General features: G+C 39.1%; 1 protein-coding gene across 1 annotated transcript in view; it reads right to left on the bottom strand.

The window, feature by feature from the left end:
- Nucleotides 1–220: 220 nt before the first annotated feature.
- LOC130990970 (early nodulin-like protein 17) overlaps nucleotides 221–17570 on the bottom strand; it is a 58012-nt gene continuing 40662 nt past the window's right edge. The window contains exon 2 of the mRNA XM_057915177.1: nucleotides 221–430. Coding sequence (XP_057771160.1) covers nucleotides 225–430 — 206 coding nt within the window. The 3' untranslated portion in view covers nucleotides 221–224. The remainder of the gene's footprint in view (nucleotides 431–17570) is intronic.

The raw sequence follows: 17570 nt of genomic DNA, 5'->3' as shown, positions 1-17570 counted from the left end.
AAAAGACAGAAACTATGTGTAATTCGAACTCTATTATTTAGACCAAATACTTCTTTTCCTTTACTGCTGTTTTTCCCACTAGATTTTCGCCAAAAAGGTTTTAACAAGGCTTGGGCCAAGGGACCTTTATTAATGGGCCCTTGATATTAGATTTTAGCATTACATTTAGAAGGTAGCCTATGAGAGCTGCTCTTTATCGGTGAGAATGATGGCAGAGGAGGAGGTTACTCAACATGGATGGCCACCTTCATGCCCCCGAAGCAGAACCCCTTCCCGTTGATGAAGTAGAACGTCTTGGTCACGTTGAGGGGGACGACGTCCCTCCCAGCACCCGTAGTCCAGTTGTGGAGCGGATGCTCGGAGTTGCAGCTCTCGAAATTTGTCTTGTTTACCTCAAGAACGTTCATCTGGTTCCTATCGTACACGAAAACTGCCAACAACACCAAGTGGAAAATGATGCAACAACAATGCCAGCCTCTAACATACAAATATACAATCTAGGCAAAAACTTGTGTACACATTCCCAAATTAGAGTTTATTAATTCCTCACATTAGAATTTTAATTAGGGCAGATGATGCATTCATTGTGCATCAAATGCACCAAAGAGTGTTGTTGGTAATAATTGAACATACCTTAATTAGAACTGAAACAATGCTAAACAAAGAAATGATTGAAGTGAGGTGCTTTGTTCATACAGTGATATTATAGTCCAAAGCATGAGTTGTTGCAATAATTTTGTGGCCAACAGTCTTAACTAATGACACTTTATTCATATTTAACTAAAAGTGGATTGTGGATTTAAGGAAAAAAGCTTCAGTGATAAATGTTAATTAATGAGATAAACATGGATCATAAACATTTTCAATTTTTCATTCTTCTAAGAAATATCAGTTCACCACTCTTTCCTAGATATCTCTCAAGAACTGAGTACTTAATCTAACTCTTGATAATCCCTTCAACTGTCACAAATTCAAAACTTAATGATGTGATTTTATTAGCTAAACAACATCAAACAGAGCAATAACAATGCAGTCTAATTGACTATTAACAAGTAGATATGAACTCAATCTTGGGCGACTAAAATTACAAGAAGTATTAAAAACAATGCACACTTTCTTACATGTATGTAAAAAGGAAGACATAATTCATTCACAAAGTAGAAGGTTAAGAAAAATTAAGGTTGATTGAAAAACTATACCTACAAAAAAGTGAGCTAAAACAACAGATCGCAAGCAACTACCGATCAAAGATTTTCAGTTTCCAAGATCAATTTTTTTTTCAAGACCATCAACATGAGACAACAAAAAAGAAGAGTCTTGAAAAGAAAAATAAAAAGGAATAAATCAAAAAAAGAGTAGTAGATCTGAAAGTGAAAGAGAAGAGAAGAGAAGAGAGCATACAGAGCCAATCCCATTGTAGAACTTCTTGTCCTGAGCCCAAATTGTGTAGTTCACACTTTGGCTCCAGCCCATGTTGCCACCTACTATGTAATGCACCGCCGCCACCTCCGGCAACATCACCGTCGCAAACAGGAGCGCCGCCGCTGCCAACAGAACTCCCCTGGCGTTGGATTGAGCCATGTGGGGACAGAGGGTATCTTCTTAGCAAGCTTATTCATGTAACCACTCTTGAAACCACTTTCACTATTCCATTTAGGATCACAAGACAACTCATGTAGACAGTTTAAGAGCACAGTATCTTCTTCAAATGTCCAAAATCGTTTATTTTTACCTCTTCTTCAATTACTTCCCTCTTCGCTAACTTGGTTAGCTTGATTATTTTCCATCCTATATATATTTCCAAATTATTATAGCATCTGTCATGTCACTAAATAGTGAAAAATCTTGCAGGGGTTCTCAGGATCTGTCATATACATAACTTTATATATTTATTTCCCTTCAACACTATTCTTTCAGGTAAAACTATTTGACCCTATCTCAGTGCAATAAAATCAAACTCAGTTTAAGCTAAGTAAGAAACACAACATATTCACTTCCTTCTACTAGAGTATTATGGAATATGTCATGCAAGAATGCATAATATAACCTTTCTTTTCACTTCCATATTTGACAAAGTTGTAGTGATGGCTCGAAGCACATGATTATGAGTGAAGTGAGACTATACACTCAATTTTTGTCTAATTGTGTCACAACAACATAAAACAATACAATTCAAAGATTTTCAGAGCTTTGGGAATTTGTCTTACTGGTTGTTGCCTATTAAACACAAATTCACTCCACCCCATAACCCTCTGTACTTGTAATTGGCTGATTGACAACTCCCTTGATTCTGCACTCTCGTGGCTTAATGTAAAAAATTATGGTGTATTGAATTACAATAATCTTAAACTCCATTATGTCCTTGTTATATTCTCTGTGTTATCTACTATATGTTTCAGCTCCTTGAAATATGCATCAAGAGGCCAAAGTTAGAAGTATTCATTATAGTTGAAAGCAAGTCTTTGAAAGGGCAACTAGCCTCAGTCAGACCATTAGTGGAAGATCTAAAACTTAAGAAGGAAGAAAGAATGAAGCAATTTGCAGATATCAAGTCACAAATTGAGAAGATTACTGGCGAGATTTCTGGTTATGGCAGTACTTTTTTGCTTTGATTTCTTTTTTGTGACATCTAAGTAGAGATACATGAATGTAGTCTCATTGCATCAGTTTGTAAACACTGCAATACGTACTAGTGTTAAGGAATAATGTTTCTATATTTGGGCAGGAGGGTGGTTCTTTGTTTATAGCATGCTAGCTAAGGCATACCATTCTGTCCATGTAGAATGGTACTCTACTATGTTTCTTTTCCACAGTCCCTGTTGCAATATTGCTTATGTGTTAAAAGAAATTAATTTCTTTTCTTTTATGTGACAGAATCATAAGAAAGCAAAGAGATTATATGGGGTTCCCTTTCCCCATTATGATACACTTGTTGAAATTTATGCCAAAGGTAAAGTGACCGGGAATGCTAGTGAGTCTTTTGAAGGAGCTATCAACAACATGGATGCTAAATTTGCTAATGAACCATTGATGATAGAGAGCGATGAAGAAGATGATCCAAATTCAATGACTCATTCCAGGAAGCATCCAATAAAAAAAGAGTTTAATGACCCAACTCCATTGAAATTCATAATTCAAAGTTTTTTAAAAAACGTAATTAGATTTCAGTATTTGCAATAAATAAAAGTATAGATGTTTTTGCAATAAATAGGTTTTTCAATTGAATTTGGTCATATAAAATAAATAAAATAATACTTAAATGCATTTTAAATAAATAAGTTATTCAATTTAATTTGGTCATATAAAATAAAGAAAATGATACTAAGATATATATGAAATAAATAAATTCTTCAATTTAATTTGGTCATGTAAAAAAATTTGAAATAAATATCCGTTCCCACATTAATCTCATAATTACCTATCTGATCAATAAAAGGCTTAATTTTCATTCATATATTAGCTTATCATCGTTCCCAAATTAATATTTCATCACTCCCACATTGATCTTTATTGAACTTCACCATGAAGAAAACGTAAATAAAAGGATACTTTTGAGATGCATTTAAGATAAATAGATTCTCCTATTCAATTTTATCATGAAATATAATTTTAAATAAATTATCATTTCCTGATTGATCTAACACATTCTCATATATATTGAATCCATATTAAATCTCACAATTCAAAATTTAAATAAAATGATTATTAAACTTTACCATTTAAAAATCTAAATAAAAATATACTTAACTTTGAAAAATAATATATATATATATATATATATATATATATATTTAAATATGTTTGAAATAAATAGGTTCTTATTATTTAAAATTTTATCAAGATTATTAACCAATTATTGCTTTATATTTTATTTGATTATATACATATTTTATAAATTTAAACAAATTCGAGAAATTAGTTGGTATTATTATATGGGTTTAGGACAAGAATAAGAATCAAAATCATCACATATATAATAGAAAATTAAAATGGAATACTCCTATGTGGCATCACCATATTTTTGCATTTTTATTTATCCTAATTCTCCAAACATTTTCATATTTATTCATTTTTATTTATCTAAATCTTCTTATCCCACATTGATTTTTTTATGAGATTTCACCAAAATAAAATCTACTCCTATAAAAGGATGCTCTTACTCTTCAAACCAAAAACCCACATTTAATTGGTGGAGTGATTGAAATTAATACAATTTGAATTGCTTTGTCAATTTAAGTTGATCAAAATTATTTAATTTTATTTTTAAAAATAGATACTTGTGATCAAATAAATTATTTCTTCATTTAAATTTGATTATAAGACAAGATATTTTACACAATTTTTTTTAAAAAAATGGATTACACATTGACTTTTTATATAAATTTACCAATTGAAATACTAAATAAATTGATATGATAGAATTTGAATATCACATCAATTTTCTCAAGCCTTAGACGAGATGATTCTCATAACTTAGTTATGGTCTTTCAAACTTCAAACAAGATGATGCTCACGAGCCAGTTTTATTCTTTCAAACTCCAAACGAAATGATGCTTGAAATGGTATTTTAAGCTCCAAACGAGATGATACGCAAAAGCATGTTATGATTTTTCTAGCTCCATACAAGATATATGATCGTGTTTAAAAGTTAGTTATGATCTTACAAGTTTCAAATTGTATAATCTCACAAGTCAGCCCTGGTCTTTCAAGCTCCTATGAAAATGAACGATGTTTAATAGTGAGTTATTATATTTAAATGTAATGACCCGACTTTTTATTAAGGATTATATACTTTTAATTACTGATTTAAGGATTGATTATGGTAATTAGAGTTCAGCATCCATTTATAAAATACGAACTTATATGAATTTGATAATTTATATATGTGATGATTTATTTTTTTATTTTCAATAAATGATGCACTCAAAATATATTTTGAGTCCATTAATTTATTGTGGAGAATTTAACACTGAAGTGTTAAATATGAATCTTTTATCGATTGTTTACTTAAGCCCATGAGTAATTTATTTATGTTAGAAGCAAGCTCAAATGGATTTTATGCTTCAATAAGAATTAGGCTTATATGTCTTAATGTATTTAAATGAGTTTGGAACCTTATAATTAATATATTAATCTCTTGGATATTTTAATTAGAATAATCTTAAGCATGCTGAATCCTAAAGCATGCTGAAGAATTTTGAACGCATGCTGAAGGAAATTCTTCAGTCTTACATGCCAGCTGAAGTATTCATACCTGTAAGTTGAAAAAAATTCCACAATCCTCATCCATCCAAACCACCCCATTTTTCTTTAAAACCACAGCCACTTTCACCATTCTCACACCACCATTTTCAACTACTGCAGCCCAATTTCACAGCCAATTTTAAGGTAATGCAACAAAGAAATTTCTGCATCTTTCCATTCTCTTTCCAAATTGATTTCTAATTTTTGTGATATACAATATCTGCAGAGACTATTATCCACCTACTCAAGGTATCATCACCCTCAGGGAACCACCAATTCATACTAATTCATACGGCTGTTCTGATATTTCACAACATGTTTACATATGCACATATGAACTGAAATTTACAGTATTTGATTTTTGCTCAAAATCCTATGCTATTTTGTGAACTGAATTGTGGTGTGTAAGGTTCAACTTCATACTCCTATTCTCAACTCCATTTCCGTAATCTTCAGAAACAAAGAAGAATTTGTACAGAACCTTTGGAAACAAGAAAACCTAAGGACATAACATTTATACAATTTCAGATTTCTCCAAGAACCCATCTTTCTTTTCTTCAAATCTGAGTTGAATCCTTCTTGCTTACCTTCGGAGAGAGAGTGAGAGTCGAGAAAGTGGTGAGAGCTGGGAGGGGGTCTGTCGGAGCCTCACTCTGAGTTGACGAAGTCGCAGCTGCCGGTGCTGCAGGTGGCAGCAGCCCACTGACCGCTCGTAGCTAAAGCAGGCGGAGGCCCAATACGGACGGCTGTTGGCTGGTAGGAGGCGAGGCGGCGTGACCCGAAGCGATGCGAGACGCCGTCGCACGGGGTGGCGCTGCCGAAGGCCAAGCGCCGCTAGCCACTGCGAGAACGGAGCAGCAGCAGCAAGCGCTCGTCCGCTGCCGGAAACGTGATGGAAAGAGAGGGCAGATGGGATGCGTGAGTTTGTGAGGAAAAATGAGAGAGATAGAAAAGATAGAGAGAGGGAGATTATATAAAGTGTGTGTGTGGTGATTGAAGAGAGAGAGAGATAAAAAAAAGTGTGTGTGCGTGTGTTTTGTTGTGAGGAGAGAAGGAATATTTTAAAAAAAAAAGATAGAGAGAGGGAGATTATATAAAGTGTGTGTGTGGTGATTGAAGAGAGAGAGAGATAAAAAAAAAGTGTGTGTGCGTGTGTTTTGTTGTGAGGAGAGAAGGAATATTTTAAAAAAAAGATAGAGAGAGGGAGATTATATAAAGTGTGTGTGTGGTGATTGAAGAGAGAGAGAGATAAAAAAAAAATGTGTGTGCGTGTGTTTTGTTGTGAGGAGAGAAGGAATATTTTAAAAAAAAGATAGAGAGAGGGAGATTATATAAAGTGTGTGTGTGGTGATTGAAGAGAGAGAGAGATAAAAAAAAAGTGTGTGTGCGTGTGTTTTGTTGTGAGGAGAGAGAAAGATTAAAAAGTTTGTGTGAGTGTGTTTTGATAAAAGAGAGAGAGAGAACCGAAAAAAAAAAAAAAAAGAGAGAAAGAGATGTCGGTAGAGAGAGAGATAAAGAGGCGTGAATTTGGGGAAGAAAAGGGGAGGATTTTGGGCCGATTTTTGGGCTTGTTTTTATTTTAATCGGGCCTTGCTTATTTATTTGAGATGGGCTAAGTGTTAATAAATTAAAAAGCCCAGCTGCATTGATTAATTGGGTCCTTATTATCTTCTATTGGGCTAAGGATTATTAACGGATTGGGCCTTACTCATTCTAATTAATTGGACTATTGTATTATATTAGCTGGGCCTCGTTTGATTTATTTATTTAACCCAATAAGAATTATTATTTTAGGCTTCTTTATTAATCCTAATTATTTTAATTAGTGATTAATATTAAAATTTACTAATTATTTTAAGGGTGATGATGGGCTCACTTATTGGGCTTCATGATTTTATTATCTTGGGCCTCATTTTTTGGGCTCTAGAATTTAATTGATGTTGGGCCTAATTTTATTAATGCACTGGGCTTCGAATTTGTTCTTTTGGGCTCGAATTAAATTCCTTTTGGGCCTTGATTATTTTATTTTAATTGGGTCTTCATAATTATTCTATTAAGTTTAATTAGAGAAAATTTTAAGACTTACTAATTATTAATTAGTAAGTGAATTAGATTATTTTAAGATGAGTAGATTATTAAAGATTAATAATCCGACCTCATAAGACGAGATTTAATTCCTTAAATAGGATTAGCATCCCATAATTTAATTAAAGGAATATGAGTCATGCATAATCATTTCACGCATCCTCATTTATTGAGATTTTTCGAGAATTAGAATCTTATTTTATTTTCTCGGATTAAAGGTCAAGCACCAGAGTTAGAGCTAAACCGTGAGTCTGCTATTCAGGTAGGCTTTCTATGTATAAACTAAAATTATATATTAGAATTGTTAAGACTTTATGCTTATGAATTTAAATGATATTGTCAATGCCTAAATGCTTTATGTTTTATTATTAATTGCCTATCTGATGTTAATCGAATTCGGATTCTGGATGGGACCGCAAATCCCTTCGGAATTAGTGTACACCTTGTGATCGTGAGTCATCTAGCGGGTTGGCCGATCATAGTGTCCGTAGAGGGAGGCCTCCCTCTCGGCACGAGTTACTGATATGGTAATTAATGATATAAAATACCTGCGCGGGTTATTGATGAAAGAAATGATATTATGTTTGGTAAATACGAGTCTTTAAAGGAAAACCCTCGTATCTTACTACTGTTGAAAGGCTTGACAATAAAATATTATGCATGTATGTAAATTTCGGCAAGTGTCCACTAAGTACTCCTGTACTTAGCCCTGCATGTATTTATAAATGTGCAGGTTGAGCAGTGATCGAGGATGTAGTGTGCAAGCGGAGCTTCTGTCAATCTAGGACGAGTACCTCAGAGTAGAGTATATGTCTTCATACATATACTCAAATTATTATTCCGCTGCAAACACTGATTTTACTAAGACATTATGTTATCTGTCAAAACAATATGTACTATTTAATAATGTACTCAAACTCGTTGAGTACCCCTTTGAATAATATTATGTACGGTCCCCTTGTGGCCTTCATTGATTTCTAGATATTTCGATTGATTTCTTTATACAAGTCAAATCATCAAGAAACCGAATATGCCCCTTTCTAAATCCCGCTCCTAAATTCCCTCCCTTAGTCGCGGTTTTCCCGAATTTGCTATCCTTAGCAAGTGCGGTCGTGACAGAATGGTATCAGAGCGTTTCTTTTGCTCTGAGTACTACTCATTCCTTCTAAGTTGAGTCTAGATTAAGTAAGTAAATACACTTTGAACTAGTTGACAAAAGCTTGGCACTACATCTCGTCACGCTCAACGGAGGTTATGGTAAGTACTTTCAAGTTTTAATTAAGTTAATTTCTTGAAATGTATGAAGCATGAATAAGTATGACTATGGTATGAATCACAAGAACTTAGAACTGTTAAGTTATATATGCTCACTTTCACGACGGAACATAGAAGAGAACTTAGGGAGATGCCTTAACTTTTTTTCTTCATGTTACGATGACATCGACAATGACGGTCGAAATAGAGAAAGAAGAATCACACGAAAGGTCGCATGATGAAACCACGAGCATGAAGATTGAGCAGCATAACGAACGCCAATAGTACGTTGATGGCATGGGCATAGCTTAAATATTCGAGTGTTTTTCTACGATGAGATCTCGAATTAGCTTGGCCTTTTGAACTTATTTTGTTGAAACTTTTAGTGCTCGTTGCTAGATTTAAGAAAATATCATCATCACAAAACAAGCCCTAAGTCCGGTAAACAACGACACTAGAACTATATGATAGTCGAATTAGTAATCTGTAATTAAGTATTAAGAACCTGTATGGCTTGTGTAAATGCTAGATTTAGATGATGAGGTATTTTTGCACGTTATGGTTATTGAACCAAACTTGTTTTCCGATTTTAGATATTTAGAACCTTATCGCCTTAAGTTACTTGTTGTGTGCTACTTTTGACGATAGAACTTCCTTTGTTAGATGGCGAGGACTGTTTTCACCCGACGACGACCACTGCCCCCATGGGCTAGTCCAGAGGAGGTCGAGCGGTCCTACCGCACCTATGCTCCATGTCACGGGGATAACCTCGGACAGTTCCTCGCAGGTTTTCACAGACACTGGGTCGAGGCGAGTGCACATGGAGTATCAGGGTATGACGGTATCCAGAGGTTGATCTTACTGTTACCTTCCGAGTGGCAGGGATGGGCTAGGCAGATCTCTGCCCACTATATCTTTCGCCGAGAAAATTACCATGACCTCATGGGAGACTTCCCTAGCTTTATTGCGGAGCTTCAGATCTGTTTCACTTTGTGGGGCCGCGCCCCTCTAGGGCCCTACATCCTTCCGGGAGACTACGTACAAGTGGGGACGCCTTTGCCAGCGGAGACACCCGCTACTGCCCCTGAGTCTCCGATGGCCTTGCCACGAGATTCTCCACCACGTGCCTCAGTTCTAGGGCGCCGTGGTAGGCACGATGACGAGACAGGCCCTTCTCGTCCACGGGCTCGTAGGGATTTCCCATCGCCTCCTGACTCAGCAATCCGAGCTACTGCTACTCCACCACCACTGATACCTACGATAGACGCAAGGTTTGAGGCTTCCATGGCAGATGTCGACAGGGTCATGGCCAACATGAGGGAGTTTCTAGATAGGGGTAAATACCCTATGCAGGAGGATGACGATACAGCACAGTATGGTACGATGAGAATTACTCGTCCCGAGCCCGTGCCAACTCCAGCTCCGATCAAGCCTCGTGCCACGGCCAAGATCAGCACCAGAGACGATCCGATCCGTGAGATTGTGGACGATATCTTCCGCTCAGCCCAGATCATGCGGGAGACAGACGAGGGCCAGGGAGAGACTCCGTTGCCCAGTTGGGAGCCGGGCGAGGATGAGGAGGAGGACCCCGAGGAGGATCCAGAAGAGGACCCCCTGGCGTCACCAAGGAACAGTCGTACCGCGACTCAGAGTTCATAGATTTGATAGTTTTAGCTTGTGAATGTACTCCGGAAACGATAATTCGTTCCAATGACTATGATTTTATTTATGTTGTTTCTAGCTAGCATTAGTACGGAAATGTTGGTCTCTAGGACGTTCCGCGAATAAAAACCCTTTTGTGATTACTTAACTAGTAAGCCGATACATCATAGGGAGTACTAGATAGACTTTACTTACATTTTGGGTTGACGATGTAAAAGCCCTCGATGAGGCAATATTCCATGAGATAAAAATGACCCTAGCATGAGTTTTCTGCGACGATCTCGTATATGTTCTATGTTTCTCTACGGGTTTTATTCTTCACGAGTCAGTTAAGAATATAGTAACTTTGAATAATGTGACTTGTGCATGCAACGGTTCCTGTTATATTTTAGTTTTGGAGTTATGATAAGTTAAACAAACAGTTCTTTATTAATTGCCTTAGAGATTCCTGTATAGAATGTATTAAAAAGGGTGTTTGTAATTTGCAGAATGCCGCCTAAACGAGGTCGCCCCCCTAGGAGAAACGTTAACAATGATGGAAATCGCGATGAAATACCTGAAGGGCGGCGAAACGACAGGGACCTACCCCACCCCACCCCCTCCACCCCCTGCTAGAAGGACTGAAGAACTGTTTCTTCGACAGAATCCGCCCACATTTACTGGGACAGGCGACCCAGCCGAGGCCGAAGCTTGGATACGCGCCTTGGAGCGTATCTTCACTTTCCTACACTGCACAGAAGAGGAGCGACTCTCGTGTATGTCTTTCCAACTAGCCGGATCGGCTGACTTTTGGTGGGAAGCCCGCCGAAAGACTCTGACTCCCGAACAATGGGCAGCATACACTTGGGAAGACTTTAAGACGGGATTATATGATAAGTATATTCCCAAAAGCTACAGAAAGAAGAAGGAGGCTGAGTTCTATAGCCTGAAACAAGGGAAGAAGACGGGTGACAGAGTATGACAGAGAGTTCTGCGATCTATCGCGTTATGCTCCGCAACAGGTGGATACTGATGAGAAAATGGCGGAGAAAATTTTGTGCCGGTCTGAGGCACGAGATTCGGATGACTCTAGCTAGTCATGGTGGACTCTCATACACTGAGTCTTTGAACAGGGCACTGGACATCGAAGCTGCGATGCCAGTAGAAAGGTTGGCTCCGCCACAGACCTCAGCGCCAGCCAACCCACCTGCACGCCCTCAGAACTTTAAAGGGAAGCGCAACTGGAACGACCATGGAGGAAATGAAAATCAGACTAACAAGAGACCATGGCAAGGAAATGCGCCGTTGAGACAATATCAGCAACAAGGACAAGGGAAGCAACAGGGTCCTGCCCCGGCTGGAAGCAGCCAAAGACAAAATGAAGTTCCCCTTTGTCCAAAATGCCACAAACCACATCGTGGTGTTTGTAAGGCTGGAACTGACAGTTGCTACACGTGTGGCCAGAAGGGCCACTACTCCTCACAATGCCCCAACAAACAGCAGGGCGCGGCAATCAGGGCCACTTATGCCCAGCCCCTGCAAGCAGTTCCAGGGCAACACCAGCCCCGCCAACAACAGCCATACCAGCAGCAATACCAATACCAGCCCCGCCAACAACAGCCATACCAACAGCAATACCAACACAGGAACCAACAACGCCAACAGCAACAGAGGCGGCAGCAACCATTGCCGCAGCAGGCGAGAGCCTTTGCTCTCACCCAAAACCAGCTCGAGAAAAACCAAGGAAACCTGGCAGGTATGGGCAAGCTTAAAGGTTTTTCCATAATGATTCTGTTCGATACTGGTGCCTCTGCATTCTTTTATATCTGCCCCTTGCGTAGATACCTTAGAAATCGAATCAGAACGAGCTAAGTGTGCCTTAAGAATCACTACACACCCTCAGGAGGAAAGATCTACCACCACACATGTTTGCTCGAACGTAGAATTTGAAATAGGAGAACTTAAGATGGTAGTGAACAATCTTAATATTCTGCTCATGTGGGACGTAGATATGATCTTAGGAATGGACTGGCTAGCTGAGAATCACGCCACCATCCTTTGTAGTGAACGAAAAATTTCTATTCGACCACCTGGAAAGGAACCGACGGAATTTCACGGCATAGGTATGAAGAAAAGAGTACCAGTGATATCCGCATTACAAGCCAGAAAAAGAGATGATGAAGGAAGGAAGCACAGCTTATCTCGTCTACCTAAACGGGGAAGCTAGTGAAGACAAGAAAGTGGAAGATGTGGCAATAGTACGAGACTTTCCAGAAGTTTTTCCTGAAATATTGCAAGGAACTACCTCCAGACAGGCAACTAGATTTCACCATTGATCTAGAACCCTGGATCTGCCCCAGTATCAAAGGCACCGTACAGGATGGCCCCAAAGGAACTACAAGAATTAAAGGTGCAACTACAGGAACTCTTGGACTTGGGTTTCATCAGACCCAGTGTCTCGCCTTGGGGAGCGCCTGTACTCTTTGTCAAGAAGAAAGATGGAACCATGAGAATGTGCATTGATTATCGAGAGTTGAACAAACTGACGCTTAAAAACAAATACCCTCTTCCAAGGATAGATGATTTGTTCGATCAACTCAAAGGAGCCAGTGTATTCTCAAAAATAGATTTAAGGTCTGGTTATCATCAACTGAAGATCAGACCAGAGGATATATCTAAGACCGCTTTCCGCACAAGATATGGTCACTATGAATTCGTTGTCATGCCATTTGGTCTAACCAATGCACCGGCAGTATTCATGGACCTCATGAATCGAGTTTTCCATCCATACTTAGACAAATTTGTCTTAGTGTTTATAGATGATATCCTCATCTATTCTAAGAATGACCAAGAGCATGAAAATCATTTAAGAATCATCCTGGAGACATTAAAGACGGAGAAGTTGTTCGCCAAATTCAGCAAGTGCGAATTTTGGTTGAAAGAAGTAATGTTTCTAGGGCACATCGTATCAGCAGATGGAATCAAGGTGGACCCCGCTAAGGTGCAAGCAGTGCGCGAGTGGAAATCACCAACCACACCTAATGAAATCCGGAGTTTCTTAGGTTTGGCGGGATACTACCGGAGATTCATCGAAGGATTCTCTAAAATAGCGAGACCAATGACGCAATTACTTCGCAAAGGAATCAAGTATAAGTGGAACGAAGAGTGTGAAGCCAGCTTCCAAGAGCTGAAAGAAGAAATTGACAACTGCACCAGTGCTAGCAGTTCCAGCAGCCGATAAAGAATACTGTGATCTTCACAGACGCGTCCAAAAATGGGCTAGGTTTGTGTGTTGATGCAAGAAGGGAAGGTCATCGCCTACGCCTCGCGACAACTAAGGCCACATGAATTGAACTACCCCACTCATGATCTGGAACTAGCAGCAATTGTGCATGCTTTGAAAATTTGGAGACACCATCTATACGGAGTTAGATGTGAAATTTTCACTGATCACAAAGCCTTAAGTATTTTTTCGAGCAGAAAGACTTGAATATGAGACAGAGGAGATGGCTCGAGCTCGTGAAGGATTACGACTGCGGTATCAACTACCACCCGGGAAAAGCTAATGTAGTAGCTGATGCTTTAAGTCGTAAAACTCAATCCGAGTTAGGACTTCTTCTCACTCAAGAAGACACGCTTGTAAGGGATTTTGACAAATTGAAGATAGAAGTGGTTCAGCCACCGGAAACGACAAGAGCAATTATTGCAACTCTGGTAGCCGTCCCAGACCTCAGAGAAAGGATCGTCAGTGCCCAGAGAACGATGAGAGCTTGGAAAAAGTTCGTCTCAAGATCCGAACAGGCACGCCAGGAGGCTACCAAGAGGCAACGGATAACGCAGTTCTTTTGTGAGGAAGATTGTGTGTTCCCCATAACGAGGAACGGAGAAACGAGATCATGAGTGAAGCTCATGACACGCCCTAGTACCGCTCATGCCCGGAAGTACCAAGAATGTACCAAGATCTAAAACAGAAATTTTGGTGGGACGGGATGAAACGGAGATATAGCCTCGGTTGTAGAGCGTTGCCTTGCATGCCAGCAAGTGAAAGCTTTACATCAACGACCATATGGGAAATTACAGCCATTGGAAAGTCCAGAATGGGAAGTGGGAGCACATAGCGATGGATTTCGTGACGGGTCTACCCAAGACAATAGGGGCAACACATCTATTTGGGTAATAGTAGACCGTCTCACAAAGAGCGCTCATTTTATACCGATTCCAAGTACCCATGGATCCGGAGAAACTAGCCCAACTATACATTCGTGAGATTGTACGGCTACATGAATACCAATATCCATTACTTCAGATAGAGATTCAAAATTTACTTCTAGATTTTGGATCAGTTTGCAGAAAGAGTTGGGAACGAGATTAAACTTTAGCACCGCCTTTCACCCTCAAACAGATGGACAATCAGAAAGGACAATTCAGACCCTTGAAGATATGTTGAGGACAGTGGTGCTAGACCGAGGAGGAAGTTGGGAATCAGTGCTGCCGTTAATCGAATTCGCCTACAACAATAGTTACCAGGCAACCATTGATATGGCACCTTATGAGGCGCTGTATGGAAGGAAGTGTAGATCACCACTTTACCGGGATGAAGTGGGTGAAAGAAAAATCCTTGGGCCAGATGCAGTAAGCGAGATGATCGAGACCATCCGCCAGATTAGAGCAAGAATTAAAGAGGCCCAGGACAGACAGAAGTCTTATGCTGATACCCGACGAACTGAACTACAATTTCAGATTGGAGACAAGGTTTTCCTTAAAATATCACCCTCGAAAGGGATCGTTAGATTCGGTGTTAAGGGTAAGTTGAGACCTCGTTTTGTAGGACCTTATGAGATCCTTGAAAGAATAGGTCCCGTAGCGTATAGGTTGGCACTGCCACCTAGCTTTGGAAACGTCCACAATGTGTTCCACGTGTCACAGCTGAGACGGTACGTGTTTGACCCCAAACACGTGATTCATCAAGATGAAATGATTCTTAACCCAGACTTGACGTACGAGGGAAAAACCTGAAGCCATTTTTGGACCGAAAAGGTGCAAGAGTTAAGGAATAAATCGATCGCGTCATTCAAAATACTGTGGAGACACCATGGACCAGAAGAAGCAACGTGGGAACTTGAGGACCAGATGAAAGAAAAATACCCAGAACTTTTCACGTAGGTATGCAAATTTCGGGACGAAATTTCTTTTAAGGGGGATAGTATGTAATGACCCGACTTTTTATTAAGGATTATATACTTTTAATTACTGATTTAAGGATTGATTATGGTAATTAGAGTTCAGCATCCATTTATAAAATACGAACTTATATGAATTTGATAATTTATATATGTGATGATTTATTTTTTTATTTTCAATAATGATGCACTCAAAATATATTTTGAGTCCATTAATTTATTGTGGAGAATTTAACACTGAAGTGTTAATATGAATCTTTTATCGATTGTTTACTTAAGCCCATGAGTAATTTATTTATGTTAGAAGCAAGCTCAAATGGATTTTATGCTTCAATAAGAATTAGGCTTATATGTCTTAATGTATTTAAATGAGTTTGGAACCTATAATTAATATATTAATCTCTTGGATATTTTAATTAGAATAATCTTAAGCATGCTGAATCCTAAAGCATGCTGAAGAATTTTGAACGCATGCTGAAGGAAATTCTTCAGTCTTACATGCCAGCTGAAGTATTCATACCTGTAAGTTGAAAAAAATTCCACAATCCTCATCCATCCAAACCACCCCATTTTTCTTTAAACAACCACAGCCACTTTCACCATTCTCACACCACCATTTTCAACTACTGCAGCCCAATTTCACAGCCAATTTTAAGGTAATGCAACAAAGAAATTTCTGCATCTTTCCATTCTCTTTCCAAATTGATTTCTAATTTTTGTGATATACAATATCTGCAGAGACTATTATCCACCTACTCAAGGGTATCATCACCCTCAGGGAACCACCAATTCATACCAATTCATACGGCTGTTCTGATATTTCACAACATGTTTACATATGCACATATGAACTGAAATTTACAGTATTTGATTTTTGCTCAAAATCCTATGCTATTTTGTGAACTGAATTGTGGTGTGTAAGGTTCAACTTCATACTCCTATTCTCAACTCCATTTCCGTAATCTTCAGAAACAAAGAAGAATTTGTACAGAACCTTTGGAAACAAGAAAACCTAAGGACATAACATTTATACAATTTCAGATTTCTCCAAGAACCCATCTTTCTTTTCTTCAAATCTGAGTTGAATCCTTCTTGCTTACCTTCGGAGAGAGAGTGAGAGTCGAGAAAGTGGTGAGAGCTGGGAGGGGGTCTGTCGGAGCCTCACTCTGAGTTGACGAAGTCGCAGCTGCCGGTGCTGCAGGTGGCAGCAGCCCACTGACCGCTCGTAGCTAAAGCAGGCGGAGGCCCAAGACGACGGCTGTTGGCTGGTAGGAGGCGAGGCGGCGTGACCCGAAGCGATGCGAGACGCCGTCGCACGGGGTGGCGCTGCCGAAGGCCAAGCGCCGCTAGCCACTGCGAGAACGAGCAGCAGCATCAAGCGCTCGTCCGCTGCCGGAAACGTGATGGAAAGAGAGGGCAGATGGGATGCGTGAGTTTGTGAGGAAAAATGAGAGAGATAGAAAAGATAGAGAGAGGGAGATTATATAAAGTGTGTGTGTGGTGATTGAAGAGAGAGAGATAAAAAAAGTGTGTTGCGTGTGTTTTGTTGTGAGGAGGCCTCTTTTTTACCAGCTCGCGCGCGGCGCTTCTCTCCCGTCTGTGTGTGGTGTTGCCGCGCGCGCGCTCCCCCCCACGTGTGTGTGCGTGTGTTTTGTTGTGAGGCGCGCGAAAGCTTCCCCGTTTGTGTGCGTGTGTTTTGCTAAGCGAGCGCGACCCGAAAAGAGAGACGAGATGTCGGTAGAGAGAGAGATAAAAGGCGTGAATTTGGGGAAGAAAGGGGAGGATTTTGGGCCGGGTTTGGGCCGATTTTTGGGCTTGTTTTTATTTTAATCGGGCCTTGCTTATTTATTTGAGATGGGCTAAGTGTTAATAAATTAAAAAGCCCTGCATTGATTAATTGGGTCCTTATTATCTTCTATTGGGCTAAGGATTATTAACGGATTGGGCCTTACTCATTCTAATTAATTGGACTATTGTATTATATTAGCTGGGCCTCGTTTGATTTATTTATTTAACCCAATAAGAATTATTATTTTAGGCTTCTTTATTAATCCTAATTATTTTAATTAGTGATTAATATTAAAATTTACTAATTATTTTAAGGGTGATGATGGGCTCACTTATTGGGCTTCATGATTTTATTATCTTGGGCCTCATTTTTTGGGC

This window comes from Salvia miltiorrhiza, chromosome 6 (genome assembly GCF_028751815.1).
Source record: "Salvia miltiorrhiza cultivar Shanhuang (shh) chromosome 6, IMPLAD_Smil_shh, whole genome shotgun sequence".
Taxonomy (NCBI): domain Eukaryota; kingdom Viridiplantae; phylum Streptophyta; class Magnoliopsida; order Lamiales; family Lamiaceae; genus Salvia; species Salvia miltiorrhiza.
Note: the sequence above shows the minus strand (reverse complement) of the source record. Positions and strands in the feature narration are given on the sequence as shown.